This window comes from Copadichromis virginalis, linkage group LG8 (genome assembly GCF_057382275.1).
Source record: "Copadichromis virginalis isolate Kocher_CV1m ecotype Utaka linkage group LG8, C_Virginalis_male_GT1.1, whole genome shotgun sequence".
Taxonomy (NCBI): Eukaryota; Metazoa; Chordata; class Actinopteri; order Cichliformes; family Cichlidae; genus Copadichromis; species Copadichromis virginalis.
In genome coordinates, this window is record NC_140625.1 from 16,380,372 (window position 1) to 16,398,864 (window position 18,493).

The 18,493-nt window shown below is 39.1% G+C and overlaps 1 protein-coding gene across 1 annotated transcript; it reads right to left on the reverse strand.

Moving 5' to 3' along the window:
• Nucleotides 1-119: 119 nt before the first annotated feature.
• cmn (calymmin) lies at nt 120-16,606 on the reverse strand. The gene is made up of 44 exons (XM_085467230.1): nt 16,540-16,606; nt 12,837-12,887; nt 12,683-12,736; nt 12,537-12,596; nt 12,252-12,299; nt 12,127-12,171; nt 11,994-12,044; nt 11,774-11,809; nt 10,984-11,025; nt 10,840-10,890; nt 10,686-10,745; nt 10,524-10,607; nt 10,369-10,449; nt 10,221-10,271; nt 10,067-10,114; nt 9,945-9,989; nt 9,413-9,454; nt 9,261-9,302; nt 8,875-8,922; nt 8,718-8,780; nt 8,555-8,605; nt 8,383-8,460; nt 8,195-8,251; nt 7,513-7,941; nt 5,882-5,935; nt 5,487-5,540; nt 5,197-5,241; nt 4,740-4,793; nt 4,528-4,584; nt 4,276-4,320; nt 4,148-4,186; nt 3,387-3,458; nt 3,246-3,302; nt 2,786-2,848; nt 2,599-2,661; nt 1,797-1,862; nt 1,637-1,708; nt 1,491-1,538; nt 1,341-1,403; nt 1,171-1,236; nt 1,052-1,090; nt 688-933; nt 375-431; nt 120-286 (listed from the first exon to the last, which is right to left on the reverse strand). The coding sequence occupies exons 1-44, from the start codon at nt 16,604-16,606 to the stop codon at nt 282-284; spliced, it is 2,949 nt and encodes a 982-aa protein (XP_085323356.1). The 3' UTR covers nt 120-281.
• Nucleotides 16,607-18,493: the final 1,887 nt, after the last annotated feature.

Below are 18,493 nucleotides of genomic sequence, written 5' to 3' on the forward strand. Positions count from 1 at the left end.
CTCAAATACTGTACAATAACAACACATGATTGCCACAAGTAGTAAAAAAGAATTTCTCATGTAAAATAAATTAGATGGAGTTATTGTTTTTAGAAATATTTCAACTAATTTGAGGGGTTATTAAAAATGCTAAACAAAATTACATTTCAGTTGTAAGGATAACAGTAAACATGGGACAAAAATGTGAAGGACAAAACTAAACAAGACACCAAATTATCACTATTATATTATATCACATACAACAACAATTAAGAGAGATTCAATTTGTTGTCTCAGTAGAGCTAACCTGTGGGAGGGGACAAGAATACAGGAGAAAGGTGAGCAGGCTGGTTAAGATAAATACAGCACATAGGAAAAAACAGGTCTGTTCTCACCTTGATGCCCAGTATCCCCAAAGAAGCCATTCAGTTCATATTTGTTGTCCTTTGCTCCTAAACAGACAGAAATATTCAATTTTATTATTTAATATGTAGTAATTCAACAGCCATGCAGCTGGTACACAGACTGAACTAAATCAATCGAATGCAGAAGGACTACAACTATGACGAAATGTACTTTTACAATTAGCTTCCACACTCCCTTTTTTTGATGACATGGTGACAAAATGTCAACACTTGGGAGAAAGACAAGAGCAGAAATATAGACTGGATGGTCTGTGCAGAAGTGTCTAAAGCCTTCAGGCCTTACCTTGTGGCTGAAAATGCAGTTTGAGATGCTGCTGGATGTGTATCTGACGCGGCAGGTCATCGGGTTGCTCGGACACCTGAGTCGTACCCTCTGATTCTGCAGCGGGTGCTGAGTCGAGCGTGAGGCCGGCTGTCCCTTCTAGATCGGGGAAGTGCCGAACATCACCGGGCATCGCGTCAGCTGTGAATGAAGACTCTGCAGGGAGACGCGAGTGGACAGACGAATAGGCCGGGCTTGGGGTGGGGGCTGCAGGAAACACAGCAATTATGAGACAGTGCCATAAAAGGGGGGGGGCAGAAAAGATGCATGAAAACAATATATAAATGTAAACCTAAATATCAGTATTATTATTTATTTTTATTACCTTGTGGTTGCACTCGGCCATTTATGTAGCCCAGGTTTTCTGAAATTGTCAGATGAACAGTGACGTGAGCAGAGTGAAGCCACAGCAGATACCAATGCAGAATAAGCTTTTATGCCCACCGTATCCATCAATGAATCTCCCCACGCCTTCAGCTGCAGGCCCTGGAGTGGGCAGCTCTCCTTTCACTGTGAGTAAAAAAGAAAAGAAAGAGTAGATGAATGAAGCAGGTGATGTTGGGGTCCATATGTTCTGTGAATCTCTCAGAGATCAAATCCTTTTTCTGACGCACCGTAGGATTTTCTAGCTGAATTGGACTCAAGCGGCTGGGGCTCATAAGTTAAACCTGCTGCACCTGTTTAAGCCAAAATGAAGATAAATTATTTGTACACTTCAAGCCTGACTGGTCGGGTAATTAATGACAAGTTATGACCAGTTTTACCTTCAGCTGCAGTTTCAAGAGGCTGTGACTGGTAAGCTCCCTGATTATCTGTTAAGAAATTATCACCAAATCATCAAGTTGATCTTATTTTAAACAGTTAAAACAGAAAGCAAAAGAAAAAAACACATAAAACAGATATTATGTACCATATTTCCCAGAAGATTTAGCTTCACCATCAAAACCAACAGCCTGTGGTAGATAGGGACCCTCAGCGCCACCTTAAACAAAGATGAAAACATGAAGGTGATAATTAAACCAGATAAAAGCTGACAGGTACATGGTGGCACCATGTTTGCTCAGTCTCACCATATTTTCCTTTCACATTATGTCCAAGCCCGAGTGGGTCAGGTTGATATTGTGACACAGCCAGACCTGAAAAGAAAAATCATAAAAAGTGAAATACAATAAAAGAACAAATGCATGGATGCTGTGTACGGTGGTTTCTCTCTGTGCACAGCCTGTCACCCTGTGGTTTTCACAGCTCTGGTTTATTTATTCTTTATTGTAGTCTGCATTTTTGTGGACTCATCATTGAGAGCTACATTTAGAAAACCACTGCTGCTTTCATGTCTAAGCTACAGTCAAACTTCAGCCCAGCTTAGCATAAAGATTTCAAACAGGGGGAACACCTACATTAAAAATACTGTATTATATATTATAATCCTTTTCATTCCTGTATTTTTCCGCTTGTGTTTTACAGGAAGGTTTCATAGGTTTGCACTTGTGTTTGAGAGAAGCCATTTACCTGCTCTCTCTTTAAGACCCCATTCCCTAAAACAACAAAAACTTTCTTCTGATTCGCTGACTTCTGCAAGCTTGCTGAGGGGCACCACCCAGTGTTTGTAAGCTGCACGAGCTCTATGATGTTGGCGTGCCGCGAGTATAGGAGATGACTGCGGTAAGAAAAGCGATGAGGTGATATGAGGTCATTTCAAAAGTAGAGGAAAATGTATCATTAGTATCATATGCAAATGAACACATTATGCCGTTTAGTTAGCTTTTAGTTAGCCATCTGTTTGGCAACTAAATTCACCTTAACGACAAGCCAATCAGCATTTTTAAAAGGCTTTTTTTTAAAATTAATTTTATTTGTTTTAATCATATTTACCGGTAGATTTTGTTTCCAGGCCCAGTCCAGCTGGTTGAGCTTCATAAGGCAGCCTTCCATAACCTTCAGCGGAACACAAGAAACAGAAAAACAAAAATGGTTAGAGGATCGTGACTGAGGTTTAGATGTTTACCAGGTAATTCAAACTGAAGAGAACTTAGTGACTGTCATTACTCTCCATATTTACCAGCTGTATTTCCAGCGTTGCCAAGGCCAAGTAGTTGTCCACCATTGGGGAACCCTCCATATCCTGGCATAGATGGAAAGAAAACTTTTTAAAACGACCACAACCTTTTTACGGGAAGCCTTTTCACAGCTAAGTGTAAGTTTTGAATTTATTTTCCTCTCCCCTTGGGTTCCTGGTTCATTTCTGGATAGACTAGAGAGTGTTTCTTGTTGGATTAGAAGAATGATTAGCCAGTCTCCAGGTATAGGATCCATGTGTAAGTTGGCACTAACAGCACCAGTAAGTGTGTTGAATTTATATAATTCAGAGGATGTTCTGAATCGCAGGAATGATGAAGAGAAACTGGAGCCTGAGCTAAATTTCAAGTGTTTTTGCAGAAGGTCCAAATACTTACGAAATCAAATCCTAAAATCTGGTGAGTGTATGTTTTAAAGACTGCTTAAAAGAAATATGTTCTCACCATATTTTCCAAATGGCTTTCCGTCACCTGCAGCACCATAGGGGCTAAATCCATAACCTGGAAAAAATGGGACAAGTGTGGTTATACTTCCTCTTTGTTGAGCACAATTTCAGCCAAGCCACAGCACGGTGACAGACGTACCATATTTTCCTGCACGATTAATTCCCGTACCAACAGGCTGCCCAGAAAACTGCAGCCCACCGATGCCAATACCTGAATCAGAGCAAGCAGAACACGTGATCAGATGGGACATAAGTAATGAGAGACAAATACTGTTGAAGGTTGAAGGTTGTGCATTGCAGAAAGGCACAATGTTATTAGATGTGTGCTTTCTTTTTTCCCCCTTTCCCAGCACCCAGTTTCTGTCCACCAAGGGCAAATTCACTCATTCCTATAACAACAGGAAAAACTCTGCTGTTTATAGGTCTCTAAAATTTATTTATTTTTGTGGATTTTAAACAAAGATTAGTTGTATTTTGTTAAAATAAAATACATGTGAACATGTTAAGTTTTACTAGGCACCATATGTATTGCCTAATTTTCCATTTGGACCAAGACCTGCCGACTGATGCTCAAACTGACTCATCCCTGCACAAATGTATGAAAAATATTTCAATTTCAACCAAAGTTTTACTCCACGGGAGAAAGGAGACTTCTTCTCTGTCTGATATTCTGCTCACACGTGCTTAGATCAGTTTTTCCCATGGCGACATGGTCTTACCATCTACTCCAGCAGCAACCACTGGAGCTCCATTGTATGGAATCTGTCCTGTCCTACCTGTCCAATCAGCATCACTGGAATATATTTACCTTTTGTGTCATATTTACCTAATATACTTCACGATTATCTTATATTTAGCTATAACTATCTACCCACCCTTATCTATTACTCATTACCATACCTGATTTGCCATCAGGAACAGGCACAACTTGTCCAATGCCTGGAAACACAGGGAAATGTTGCCGTTTACACAAAAATTAACTTCTGCAAAACAACATTTCTCAACTAAATGTCATAAAATGCTCTTACTTGCATAGTCAGGCTGTAAACCTGCACCGTAGCCATTTGCATAACCTGCAGCAAAACATAAACTATGTTAGCTGTTAATATCCAACAATGGCAGTCAAAATATGGCCCAACAGTTCCAGAGAGAAACAGCAATTTCAGTAAAATTACAATGGCAGATTTTTAAAGATGCAAACTTCCTTACGCCTAACTACTCATCATCTTACACACTGATACAATGCACTAAATCTAACGCGTTTCCATTTAAAGGTTCACCTCCAAAAGTATGTCCGTTCCTATATTCACCTCCAAGGTAGCCTCCTCGTCCAAAACCTGAGTGAATACAGGAAAAATATCCTCACTTCAGCTGAGAACAAAACCCCCCCAAAACAAATACTCCAAATCCTACACAAATCAGATTGTACTTTAAAAATTACATCAAAATTTTTCTGTTTGTGATCAAGACATTTACTGCTAGCAAATATTACCTGCTCCGTATCCCTTGCCAAGTCCAGGGAACATTTGGCTTCCTGCAATAAAACCTCAAATTGTGTGTGTGTGTGTGTGTGTGTGTGTGTGTGTGTGTGTGTGTGTGTGTGTGTGTGTGTGTGTGTGTGTGTGTGTGTGTGTGTGTGTACGCCAAGGAAGAAAACACATTCATGTAAATGAGGAATTATAAAATAAACGCCTTGAAAATAAAGCTACGATTCCTGACATTGTTTTGTGAAACTAAAAACTAAGATCACTGTTAACAGATTTAACCTGTTAAAGCCTGACCCATGCAATAATTGTCAAAAAATGTTGACAGTTAAATTTCCTTTTTGAGCATCTGCTCCTGCTTCATAACCTCAAAGCAACTTCAAGAAATCAATATGAACAACAAGCAAAAATAATGCTATACCTGTGCAAAATGGTCTTATTATTATTATATATTATTAGACATACCTTTGGTGTTTGTGCCCATAGATGCTCCAGCACCTGTGTTATAATCTGAAATGACATCAGAAACCAAAGTTAAGACTTGTTTTCACTCCCTTTAATATTTTGACTTTTTTATTTATGAGTGAAGAGGTTGCTGTAACTATTTAATTTCCTTTTGCCATACGTTTCACATGGAGAAACAGTGGAAATTTTAGCAAACATTTTAGCAAACGGAGAGCTTTAGAGCTTTAAATATAGTACATGATAATCATATTAAGACACACTGGTACTATAGTAAGAGACTCTCAGTTTACCAGGTCTAGGGATTTTCATCCATTGCCCATTTGGTACTCCTGATGGTCCACAGTCTGTAACAGCATGTAGTATCATAAGCACAACAACCACCACACATATATGAACTTTAGACTTGAGGAATCTACCAAACAGGCAGACTTTGTGTTCGTAAAAGAGGATCAGTAGTAACACCAGCAGCTTAAATGACTGCTAAATGTAATCACGTTGGTGATTATTATTATTATTGATCAGTAACTGATTATATTATTATTATTATTATTATTACAGTTTACTGATTATTAAACACTGATGTCTTTCAGTGCCTCATTGAACCTCTAACATGAGGAATTAAGGCAGTTCTGACAGAGCTGGAAGCTTTCTTTTTGTTACTCAAAGAAAAGAGAGAAATGTTTACCATGTTTGGTTGGTTTAGCTCCTTGACCCTTGGAGACTGAAGCTCTTCCACTCTCTGAAAAAAGGAAACCAAAAGGTCAGGGTGTGATTGGCATTGCTCCATCTACAGTCGCTCTTTCAGGTGTTGCGGCATCAACAGTTAGCAGTGGAAAAAAAAATCAGATTAGTGGGTTAAACTTGCAATTCAACTCATGCACTGAATATGCTGTAATTAAATTCGTAACAAAAGTTAAAATGTCACAAAACACCCTTTAATCTAAATGACATATTTTATATTGGTGAACTTTTCAGTCATGTACTTCCAAACAATAAAAGCATATAATTGTATATTTGTATATGTATATTTGTATATGTATATTTGCTCCTGTAGCTGTACAGCTAGTTAAAATTAGCTTAGCATAAAGTCCAGAAATATAGCCTAACAGCTAATCAAAGGAACTAAAACCCACTAATCCTCACCAGCATGTCACACCTCAGCAGAAAGCTTTCAGTTGTAGCAAAACAGGTTTTTATTAAAAGTTGAATTAGGCGCAAATTTCCCAAAACATTACTTTAAAACCATTAGATATCAATTTTTAGGTGAGGGGTTTGGCATTAAAAAGAGAAAAAGTCCAAACAAAAAGGTTGGTAATTTTTTGAAGTCAGCATTGAAGAAAACATGCAACACGACAACAATCATTTTTGAAACAGAACCAGGTCCAGCAGCAACGATTCACTCTCAAACAAACGACTGGCATTTGTGTGTTTGTCACCTTGAGGGGTCTGGATGGTCTGTAAATGTTCATTGAGCCTAGTTTGAATTCAACTACTAACATGGTACAGAGTGAACAGTGCGGTCAACCCTGTAAGATCATAACAGCTATGATATCATCAGAATACTGAGAGTTAGGAAAAAACACAGCATTCATTAAACATCTACGCATGCATTCCACGTCTAGTAATCACACCCACTTAGTTTGAGACTTAGTTTACCCGTTGCCCCAGTTTCCCCTGCAGGGTGACCTTTGACCCCGGGGTTATCAATCTCTGCCTCAGCCTCATGTTTGATGTTGGCTTCTTCTGGTGCGACTTCAGGCACAACAACAGTCGCTGTTTCCCGAGCGGCGGCGGTGGTTTCTGTAATTTGAGCTGCCTCTGTTTCGGGAACAGCTTTGGTGCTTTCAGGGGCAGCGTTCCCCTCACCGGTGCTGTCTACCCCCAAAATAACCTCTGCCTCTGCAGCTTTTTGCTCAGGCACAGCACTCCCAGTCATATAACCTAGAGGTCATAAATGTCATCAGCATTTATGCAGATTAATTGACTAAACCTGCGACAATGAGCTTATCGTTTGTAGTGTAGAAAATGTCGAAAATCTATGTTTTTGTGCATCCACAGTGTGTGTAAACGAATGCAAACCAAACTAAATTATAAAAACTTTTTGTTACTCAGTTTTGTTAACCATAATGAAACTTCCAGTTCCATGAAAAAGGTCACTTGCAGTTCCAGTAATAACAGCGATAGCTTTGATAAGATTTCCCCTGAAGTTAAAGTACTACATTTAAACATCTTCTTTTCTCTCTCTCATTAGGGTCACCACAGCGATATGTAATATGACATATTGGTGCTAGCATTAACCCTGGTAATGGTACTTGCCTTCTGGATAGATAGCTGCTGGGCCTGGTGCTGGTTTACTCTGGGAAACCCCCTGTGGAGGTCTGGCTATGGGGACCTTCTCTCCCTTGATCTGTGGACCTGTGGTTGAAGACTTTGAGTGTTTGGCAGGAAGTGCTGGGGCTGGTTCTGGTGGAACCTGAAGGACCAGCGGTGTCTGCTTGTAGTTTTTTTCTTGTGGCAAAGGGGAAACAAGCTTTTGGTATTTCTCTTTTGACACCTCAGCATGGACACCACCTGTCGGGGAAAAAGGCACTGCGCCACGAGTTATTGCTTGTCGGAGGGAAAGGCCCTCCAGCGGTGCTACACTTGGCTGCTCAGGAGAAAGAACTCCACCTTTGAGGCTCTTTCCACTAAATTCACCTGCACCCTTTCCATCTTGGCCTTTTGTATTCGGCAGCATGTTGTAACCTTAAAAAAAAACAAAAAAATTTAAAACCCTAACAGTCAGATGAGCCCCAGTGATCAAACACTTGGCGACAGTGGGAAGGAAAAACTCCCTTTTAACAGGAAGAAACCTCCAAGACCATAAATTAAAATGTACAAATGTTCAAATGTACACACCCAGCATTTGTCTGCTTAAGTTTACAGAAGCATTTTTGTAGTGCTATCTAATGATATGGGATCTCAACCTTGCACCGAACACATGCATAGGAGCATTTACCTGCATTGGCTGCTTTAGGCAACTGCCCTTTAGTTACACCAGCAGGACCACCATATCCTGTTTAAACAGTGCAGACATTAGAAACACATGAGGGGCCATCAACAGATGCAAAAAGAAAAAAACAATTGATTGTCCACAACTCAGTTGTTTGGTTCCCAAATGCTGTATGTGTTCTGCAGAATTCGTACCACTGTCGAGTGTTTTCACGCCTTCACTTGGTGCTCCAAGTCCTTTAGTAGTTTTCTGAGGTTTTGACCCTCCGTACCCTGTAGACGGCATCAGAATCAGAACAGCATTGAAGCTTGGGCCTAGCTGCTGGAGTTTCAAGTATGAATTTGCCATCTCATAACTCAAACTTACCGTACGGGTTTCCTCTGTATCCACCCAATGCACCATTTCTAACTCCGTGACCTAGTGCGGAATTGAATAATAATTTCTCGAGGCGGATTTTTATGTTTAAAAATGACAATTTTGACGTGAATAGAAATTAGCAAATGATAAACAATAAAGAGTAGCTTGTCACCATTGGGTTTGGCTGTGTATCCTTTGAGTGCATTAACTCCAGGCCCTGCCGCAGCTCCATAACCTTAGTCAAACATGAGGTTATATAAATACACCAATGGCATTAAACCAGAAACATTTACTATAGAGCACCAGAACAGAAAATAGTAATTGGTTACCACTGGGTTTGGGTCCATATCCATTGGCAGCAGGTCCTTTCCCATAACCTTGAGATCAAAAAACTCCTTAAAGAAACTTCAAAACTTAATTTAACCTTGTAAAGCCTGAAACAGGAAATGACTGCCAGGCAATTAAACGTTTTTGAAACTGGGATGTTTACTGAACATTCTGACAAGTTGAAAGTAAAGAAAAGAAACTATATGAGTTTTAATCTTTATGATTTTAAGTAAATCTGACATTTTTGTGTAATTTATTCAGGTTTTTCAGGGTAAAATAATCACAGATTTTTCAGAAGCAACAAAAACCCATGTGTAAGGTATGATATACTTATCCTTACAGAGTTAACCACATTTATTTTGTGATGTGCGTACAACACAAGTATTACCTGGTGGTGGTCTTACTGCACCTCCTCTGTAGCCTCCATATCCTGTCAAATGTTCATAAAAGGAATATTAGTAATGTTCAAATCGATATTCAAGATGTGCATCGACGTTTTGAATCGTAAATTGAAATCTGAAAAAGAAGGAATGGTCTCACCGTTGGGTTTGGCACCATACCCGTATGGAACATTTCCGAAGACTAAAGAAATACACAGGAGAAAAATGACAGTTGTTCTGAAACACTATCCATGTTTCACTCATAGATCCTTTCATTCAAGTTAAAGCTAAAGATTTTTTTTTTTGCACCTGGATCAAAATAGTCAGAAACCAATCCCCCTCTCAATAAAGTATTTGGGAAATATGGGGTGGGTAATTTCACATTTTTGATTTGGCAGAAAAAGAGATTAGTACTCCCTGCAAACCAGGGGCCTTCTTTTTGTTAGACGAATGTGTAAACCACTACACAATGCCAGCCTATGCACACATGAGTGTAAAAAAACATAATATTTGAGGAAGAATAGCATCGTTGGCAATTGATAGCTTGATGCTAATGGCATGGAAAAGTTTTCTACCCTGTTTGAAAATCCTGTTGTTGTTTAGCATAAGTCACCTTTAAGAATAAAGCTTGATACTTATCTTGACACTGACTTAGGTTGAAATATAACATTTTATTGTGGATGCACAGTTACCTGGCTTTGCAGACTTGGGAGCTCCACCATTCTGGGATCCATAACCTTAATAGTTTCACAAGCAGAAATTCAATATTTAACTTCCATGTGGCAATAATATTTATTTGTCCATGTTAACCTACCATTTGACATGGCTCCATTGCTGAAAGGTGCTCTGGCCCCAGCATAACCTTTACAATGATGAATAACAATGATGAATAATGAATAATGAATTTTATTTTATAGCTTTTGATTTATACACCAATTATACACCAATATTCACTCTGTGATCTTTACCGTTGGGTTTTGCTCCTTGTCCATTGGAAGCACCAGCTGCTGCACCATAGCCTACAGTTTCAACATTGCAACATGAGTTCATTTATGTTGAGTGTATAGATGAAGACATAAAGTTGAAAAGCAGAGAAGCATGTTGTTATTGTCCTACCTGGCTTCGGTCCCTTCATCCACCCATTCCCATACCGATGCCCCAGACCCAAACCAGCACTGCCATAACCAACATTGTAACCTAAAAACACAGATAACCAGTACATTAGCCAAACACACCTGTAGGACTGAGCGTGTGACATCTATATGACTCACCTGCCATGGGCTGAGCTCCATAACCTTTATAACTTCCAGCAAACTGAGGCATTCCCAGACCTTTGAAGGCTCCCTTACCCGGTCCTTTATTCATGTAGATATACCAATGTTACATCACCGTTTTCACCTTTGTGGACAACAAAGCAACTGAAGTTGCATTACCTGCCCCATAAGGTGGTCGGCCATATCCTTTCATAGGTTTACTTCCAGCTCCTCCTTGGCCTGTTAAATATTTTGAGTATTTAACATATATGTGTGCTTTTAAAAGTCAAAGAGTCCAGCTGCCTGCTCCCAAATGACCCATTTACTTTCTTACCATTTGGTCGTGTCCCATAGCCAGTCGATGGACCAGCTACAGCTCCTTGACCTAAAGAGTGATGATAATATACAAAATTGTAAAACTATTTAATTTCCTTTTTTTAATCTTCATGCATTGAACTTCATGTTTTGCAAAGAATACCTTTGGTGTTAGGCACATTTCCAGTAGAACCAGCACCATAACCTGCAACAGATGTGAGGTTCTTAATTTAATTAACACCTTAATCATGACCCCTCCCAGTTTTAAAACATTGTTATGTTTTTATAATTCGCAACCAGGTTCTTCACTAACACCAAATACACACCAAAAACACTAACCACCGATAAAAACATAAAGAAAATATAGTTATGTTAAAAAAGAAAAATTCACATGATTCTGTACAGTCCTGAAAAACTAAAAACACCCTTTCTGCAGGTTCTGCAGCAAATGTGAGCAGCACTCTAAAACATTTTGACAGTTTGTTGCTCTGGAGCATTCATGTGTGTGTAGACACAACTCAACATCTTCCTGTTCCACCAAATTCACCTCAAAATGAGATCATGCAATGCTCAGAGAATCTGCAGAAAACCCAAGAGCTGCTTGTCAGACTCTGCATCTCTCAGTTAGCATGTTCGATTTTGAAGTTCATGACGTGATGATGATTTAGATTTTGATCCCAGGGACACCAACCAATCTGCAACAGCATGGTCCATACCCCAACCCGATTGAAATGCTCTCATAAGATCTTAAGAGAGCTTTGAATAAACACAAATACCCTCAAATCTCAAAGAACAAAAGTGACATAAGGAGGACCAAAATTCCTCCACAAAGATGTGAGAGACTTCATAGAGTTTATAGCTGCTAGAGGCAGTTCTACAAACTACTGAATCATGGGGTGTTCTGAGTTTTGAGGACTGTGAAGTGAGAGTCCTTTTTCATATAACTGTCTTACCATTGCCTTTTGTTCCATGTGCAGCAGCTGCATTACCTACAAATTAGCAACACAACAGATTCAGAAACCTTTTTAGTCCCAGTATCATCATCTTGCTCGTTATTCTGCCACATAGCCACCACAAGAAGGCTTTAATAATCAAGACAATAGCATAAATGGAAACTATGCTAGTTTTATTAAAGTAGAGCAGTGCTGTTGTATTGGTTTACATGTTCGTTACCATTGCCTTTAGGTCCTTGCCATCCATATCTGCCATCCTGAGCGCCATTACCTGCAAAAAGAACAAAGTTAAAATCGAATGTGATTTAGTGTAGATGTGTGAGGCCTTAGTTATAAAACATGTGTTATAGCACCTTTAGTTTGTTGTCTATTGGTGGGACTGGCTTTAACAGGATATCCTGCAACAAAAAAATTCACACAGTGATTTTTATCGTGCCATTGATCATTAAGTGGATTTTAAAAATGGAGAAATGTCTACCATTGGAGTTATCTCCATTTTGGTGGGATAAAACTGCAGGATATCCCCCTGAATTAGAAACACAGTGCCAACAGAGATCCAATGTTAGAACAAATGACTGATTCTGAGATGTAACATAACCACTGAATGTGCTTCAGTACCGGCATCAGAGAAAAATCTGTTGTAGGAATATGAGTAACCATCAGCAGAAAGATTTGGTAAATGTACACAGTAGGTGTATGGACACAGATTTACTGTTTGTATCTGTAACCTCAGTAACAGCAATGAAACTGTGTTATCACTGACCGACTCCTTTTGTAGGATAGCCAGCATATCCAGTTCTTGGCCCCATTGCCCGGCCCACACCTTACAAAAAGAGTAAAGAGGACATAAATCTCAAAATCAGGCAAACAGTTCACTTCATGGTTTTTGAATCTGTGAAGATAATTTACGTTTTGATGGCATCAACACTGCTCCTACACCTCCACCATTCTGCGGTGTCCTTCCTAGAAATAAAAAGTGTGAGCCGGTGAACAAAAGCTTGTGACTTACATGGACATAATGCAACAAAGGTGACACAAAATGGACAGGATGTGATGGACTCACCGTTAGGCTGTGGAAGTTGTCCATTATGTACTCCAGCCACAGCACCGTAACCTTAAACACAAGACGCTGAGTGTAAGACTACCAGTTTAATAATAGTAAGAAAAACATTTGGATTAGCAAAAATATCCTCTGAACACACCAAATTTTAACCCACTAATACAAAGCATTGGTCTCAGCCATTTATTTTGCAATGTCGGACTCTGTAGTTTTCTCTGGTCCCCTCCCCAATCAGACCAGGAGTGACATGTTTAGTCGCATGTTCTCCTTAAATTGCTGGCTGTCTGAGTGGTGTCCCAGAAACGATGTGGGCTTCATAGATAATTGGCAAACCTTCTGGAGGAAACCTGGTCTTGGATGGAGCAGCTCTCATTTCTAGAAATATGGACAAATTTATTAAACCCCCCAAAATATGACTACCCAGAGTTGGGACCAGGAAGCAGAGTTGCAGTCTTACACGCCGCTCTGCAGCTTCTCTCCTCCTGCTACCCCCCAAAAACCCATCTCCATAGAGACTGTGTCAGCTCCCAAACAGACAAAAAACAAACTAAAAACCAGCAACAAACAACTTAAACATAAACAATTACAAAGAAAGAACAATACAGTATCCACATCTGAACCAAAGAGTAAAACAGTGAAATGTGGATTATTAAATATTAGCTCTCTCTCCTCCAAGTCTCTGTTAGTACATGACTTAATAATTGATCAACAAATCGATTTACTCTGTCTTACAGAAACCTGGTTGCAGCAGGATGATTATGTTAGTTTAAATGAATCAACACCCCCGAGTCATTCTAACTACCAGAAACCTCGAAGCCCAGGCCGAGGGGGTGGTGTGGCAGCAATTTTTCACACCAGCCTATTAATTAACGAAAGACCAAGACAGACTTTTAATTCATTTGAAAGCCTGATGCTTAACCTCGTCTCCACCCCAGCTGTAAAACTCAGAAATCAGTCTTACTTGTTATTATATATCGTCCACCTGGGCCTTACACAGAGTTTCTGTCTGATTTCTCAGACTTTATATCTGATTTAGTGCTCAGCTCAGATAAAATAATTATTGTGGGTGATTTTAACATCCATGTAGATGCTAAAATTGACAGCCTCAACATGGCATTTAATCTGTTATTAGACTCAATTGGCTTCTCTCAAAATGTAAAAGAACCCACCCACCACTTTAATCACACTCTAGATCTTGTTTTAACATACGGCATAGAAACTGAACATTTAACAGTGTTTCCTGAAAACCCTCTCCTGTCTGATCATTTCCTGATAACATTTACATTTACAATAATTGATTACTATTTGTCATCCTACAGCTCTTACCCACTATATTTTCTGCCAACATTTGAAGCTGAGTGTTTCTTCTTCACTCACTATGTGTTGATAGACCTCTCTCCGTTTAATCATTAGTTATTATTCATCTCTGGCTCCCAAACCAATCACAGCAGATGGCCCCGCCCCTCCCTGAGCCTGGTTCTGCTGGAGGTTTCTTCCTGTTAAAAGGGAGTTTTTCCTTCCCACTGTCGCCAGAGTGCTTGCTCATAGGGGGTCATATGATTGTTGGACTTTTCTCTGTATCTACTGTACAATATAAAGCGCCTTGAGGCGACTTTTGTTGTGATTTGGCGCTATATAAATAAAATTGAATTGAATTGAATATTTTGCATCCTTAAAGTGTTTCAGATAAAGTTAAGACTACAAATTCAGATGAAGGACACTCCAATTAAAACAAAATAAAACCAGTTTCCATCTTTCATCACTATCATGGTCACCGCATTGATGATAACTTAAAGAAAGGAATCGAAAACATCACAGAAGATATCTGGCAATGGTGTTATATAAAACAAACATAACTCTGACAAGTGAAGCGGTTAGACAATACATTTTTACCCTGTTATATAATCGGTAAAATCATCTTGGAGTCTATGTAATGTAAGCAACATTAAGAAATTAGTATTTTCCATGTTTTTAAAGAGCGGGTTGTTTTTCCACGCATGACAGATTTTAATTTTTATGACCCTGATGAAGGCCACAAGCCCAAACGCATTGGTCAGTTAATAAAGTTGTTCCTCTTTATTAACTTGCCAGCGCATTTTCGGCTAAGTGTTGCTGGAGTTCCTGCGTTGTAAGTGCCAGAAATCTTTGCTGCAGATTTTAATTTTTAATCAGATCATTTTTCATTTGCTTCAGAAAAGTTCACATTATTCAGTTACATTAGATGTTTTAGTGTTTATAGTAAAAATGTGTAATTCCACTTAGATGCTGTTAGTTAAAAGTATTTTTATGCTTTTAGTTGCTTTTGTTCACATATTAAATTAGCGTCCTCCTTTAATTTGCGTATAAGGATCCAAAATAACAACAAAAATGTTTAGATGTCTTTCCTTGTTCACTTTTATTTGATTTGCAGTTTAGCCCCTCTACAAAAGAACGGAGAACTGACTGTGTCAGAGGTAAAACTATTCTCTTACTTTCTCACAGAGGGATGTTAAATTTAGACCGCTGCTGCCACAGCAGCTTTGATTTCACAAACCGAGTCTGCGAGTAAAGACAAAACTAAATACAGAGCTCCCTCACATCATCACAAGGATACTTGGTAGAGGGTCGACCAGACGAAAGAGATTTACGGCTCATCTTGCTCAGATTTTGGTTTAACACGATTGTTAGAAATTTGGCAGGCAAGCCCGACTAACATAACCGACTTTATGTTATTTCAGGACTCCTCGGAGTCCGGATAACTTGATTCCTGAGGTTTTTGGGAGTGTAGCCAGGATATTTTGAGAGTCTTGCAGAAAACATAACCACATGTACACTTTTATTTATTCTAAAAGAATTGAAAAAATGTCTTTCCTGCATTTCCTTCTCACATCGTTAAAGGAAATCTTAAATTCTCTAACTGATTTTGCATTAAATTGAAGCACATGGCATGGTTTCACTGTCATTTTGAATCCAGCCCTCAAAGGGTTGATGTTTATACAATACAATACAACTTTATTTATATAGCACATTTAAAGACCACAGGTACACCAAAGTGCTTCTCAATAATACAATAATATGAAATAAAATTAAAATGACATAAGGACGTGATAACAAAGTGCAAAATACATTACCAGATAACACAGAGCACTTTAATCTGCAACGCTAAGTTAAATAAATAAGTTAACAAACGTAATTTAAAGGATTGAATAAATTCAGACATGCGAATATCAACTGGAAGCTTATTCCGGTAATACAATAATATAGGTTAAAATTACATATAGGTTCAATAAATATTCTGATTGTCAGGTTTTTACTTTCAAACTAAATTTCCTTCTTTGATATCAGGAAATATGGACGTCAGGTGCAGGAAAGGAAATGATGGAATACAAACTGAGACATGTCGGATGTACAGACACAGAGCGGCTCCTCTGTGCCAGTTACATCATCCTTGGCCATATACCAGCTCATAACTCAATCCCAGTTTTCCTCACACTAAACTACACCCCTGGAAATTTTCCAGCGACTACACTTACTCTGGCTATTTCCTGCAGCCTATATTCATTTACATTTATCCTAACATGGTTTACCTGTAAAACAATTTGGTGACTGTATTTTGAATTGTTACAACTAACACATGGCAAAAACAGACACACACAAATAAATGTAAATCAAGCGTTAAACATCCAAACGAGATGTTATCAGATAATCTGCGCTTCAGCACACTCACCCCCTGTGTGTGCTGCCTGCACCAGCCAAAGGATCACTGCACTGTGAAGAAGAAGTTGTCCCATCATGCTGGACCTAAAAGACAATGTTTTTGAGACCCAGCGGGAGGATGAAGATGTTCCGAAGTGGGGAACCTAACCTGATTACGAGGGCCTAATATACACTCAGCTCTGAGGCGTCCCTCCTCTCACCAGCTCTGTTTGTGGTGGACCCTCCCCCACTTACTGGCAGATGCACCAGAGGTGTGCACACACTAACTGAATAATTGGCCTCTTAAAGTACATTAACACTTAACAGAGAGAAGCAAAGAGAGGGAGATTACCAGATTGGACATTGACTGATGACCTGTGGAGGGTGCAGGGTACAGGCTGGGCCAGCTGATAGTTTGAAAACTATACGTATACACCATTTTTAAAAGTATAAAGTGAAAGAAAAGAATCAGAAATGATGTATGCAGGAAATTTGAATAAAGAAACCCTCAGTTTCAGGACAGTGTCGTTTATTTAATACAAACTAAACCAAAATGGAGAAGCAGTGTGTGAAAAACACTGAAAAAAGTACACTGGGAAACGTTTTTGCCTTCATTTGGTTCTTTTTCAGTTATTCTGATGTAGATTTGCTGCTGTAGTTTGGATTATTGTCCTGTTGCTGATCCAATATGAGCCAAGCTTTCAGGCTAATGGACACATTAAACTCTAGAGTACTTTGGTATAAAGAGGAGTTCATGGTTGACTCAGTGACGACAAGGTGCCCAAATCCTGTGGCTGCAAAACAAGCCCAAACCATCACCCCTCCATCACCGTGTCTGACAGTTAATATGTGCTGTTTGTGTTTTTTTCTTTGCCAAACATGTGCATTATGGCCTCCACTTTCCAAACAAGCCATACTTAATTATTATAATTGTACTGTCAGGAACTTTAACATTTAACATGCTTCCTGAGACATGTGAGCTGTAGCTCTTGGTTTTTTCCAGTTTCCCTGAGTATTGCAAGTCTGACCTTGAAGTTTTGTTTTTGTTTTTTGTTTTTTTGGGGGGGGGGGGGTCCACTCCTGTAAAGATTGGCAGCTGTCTTGAAACTACTTGTTCTAACTATAAAATGATGGACTTCACCAACAATCGCTGCTAATGTCTTTTCACCTTTCCACTGTGTTAACACGCACCTGAATGCTCCAGACGAGCAAAATGTCAAAACCTCTGCTTTCACAGAGGTGCCCACACAAACTGATGATCAGTTAATCAAATGCATTTGATTATCAGCACCTGCCTGCAACATGAATTTCTTTAGAAGCAGAGAGGATGTATTTAAATAATAACACAATGTTCATCTGGAGAGTTAAGACCTGCTTAGGACAACATGATATTTAATGTCCTAATATGTGAAATATTAGAACTTACAGAGGTGCACTTTCTTTTTTCCATAATTATATGGATGGATGTTTTTATGAATTATAAATGTATTAGGATTAGAAACTTTTTTCCTACTAACATCAGTGACATTTCCAAAACTACTCTCAACCACATCTAATCCTTTAATAGTGACAAACATTCAGCTGTAGGCTTTAAGTCGCTCTTTCCACAGTGCCTGCAGTTTTGCGATGTAAACGGGTGAACAGTCGTCAGTGCAGTTACTTATGTGTCTATAGCATGAATGATGTTTCCCTGAAGGTTTGTCAAAATAGCAGGTAGACGACGACACCGGTCACTCTTGGATTACAAAAGCACCGTCGTACAGCATAAAAACAACCATGGACAGGAACTGAGCCTCATCCGTGCAGCCAACTATGAAAGGACTGATTAATGTAAATATAATCCATCATTCAAATTGCTGCACCACAGTGACAGAACACAGCCAAACTAAAGCTATGCATGCAGTGACATGAATAGGCAGCATTATAGCTCTGTATTTAGATTAAAGAAAGAAAATACGGTTACTTCGGTAAATATTTCCACAGAC

Coding starts and splice junctions, on each gene's coding strand:
- cmn (XM_085467230.1), bottom strand. CDS start 16,606: ATGATGGGACAACTTCTTCTTCACAGTGCAGTGATCCTTTGGCTGGTG. Junction 9,303..9,412: donor GTATGGTGCCAAACCCAACG/GTGAGACCATTC, acceptor AACATTTGACAG/GATATGGAGGCTACAGAGGA. Junction 8,252..8,382: donor CGTGAAAACACTCGACAGTG/GTACGAATTCTG, acceptor CTGTTTAAACAG/GATATGGTGGTCCTGCTGGT.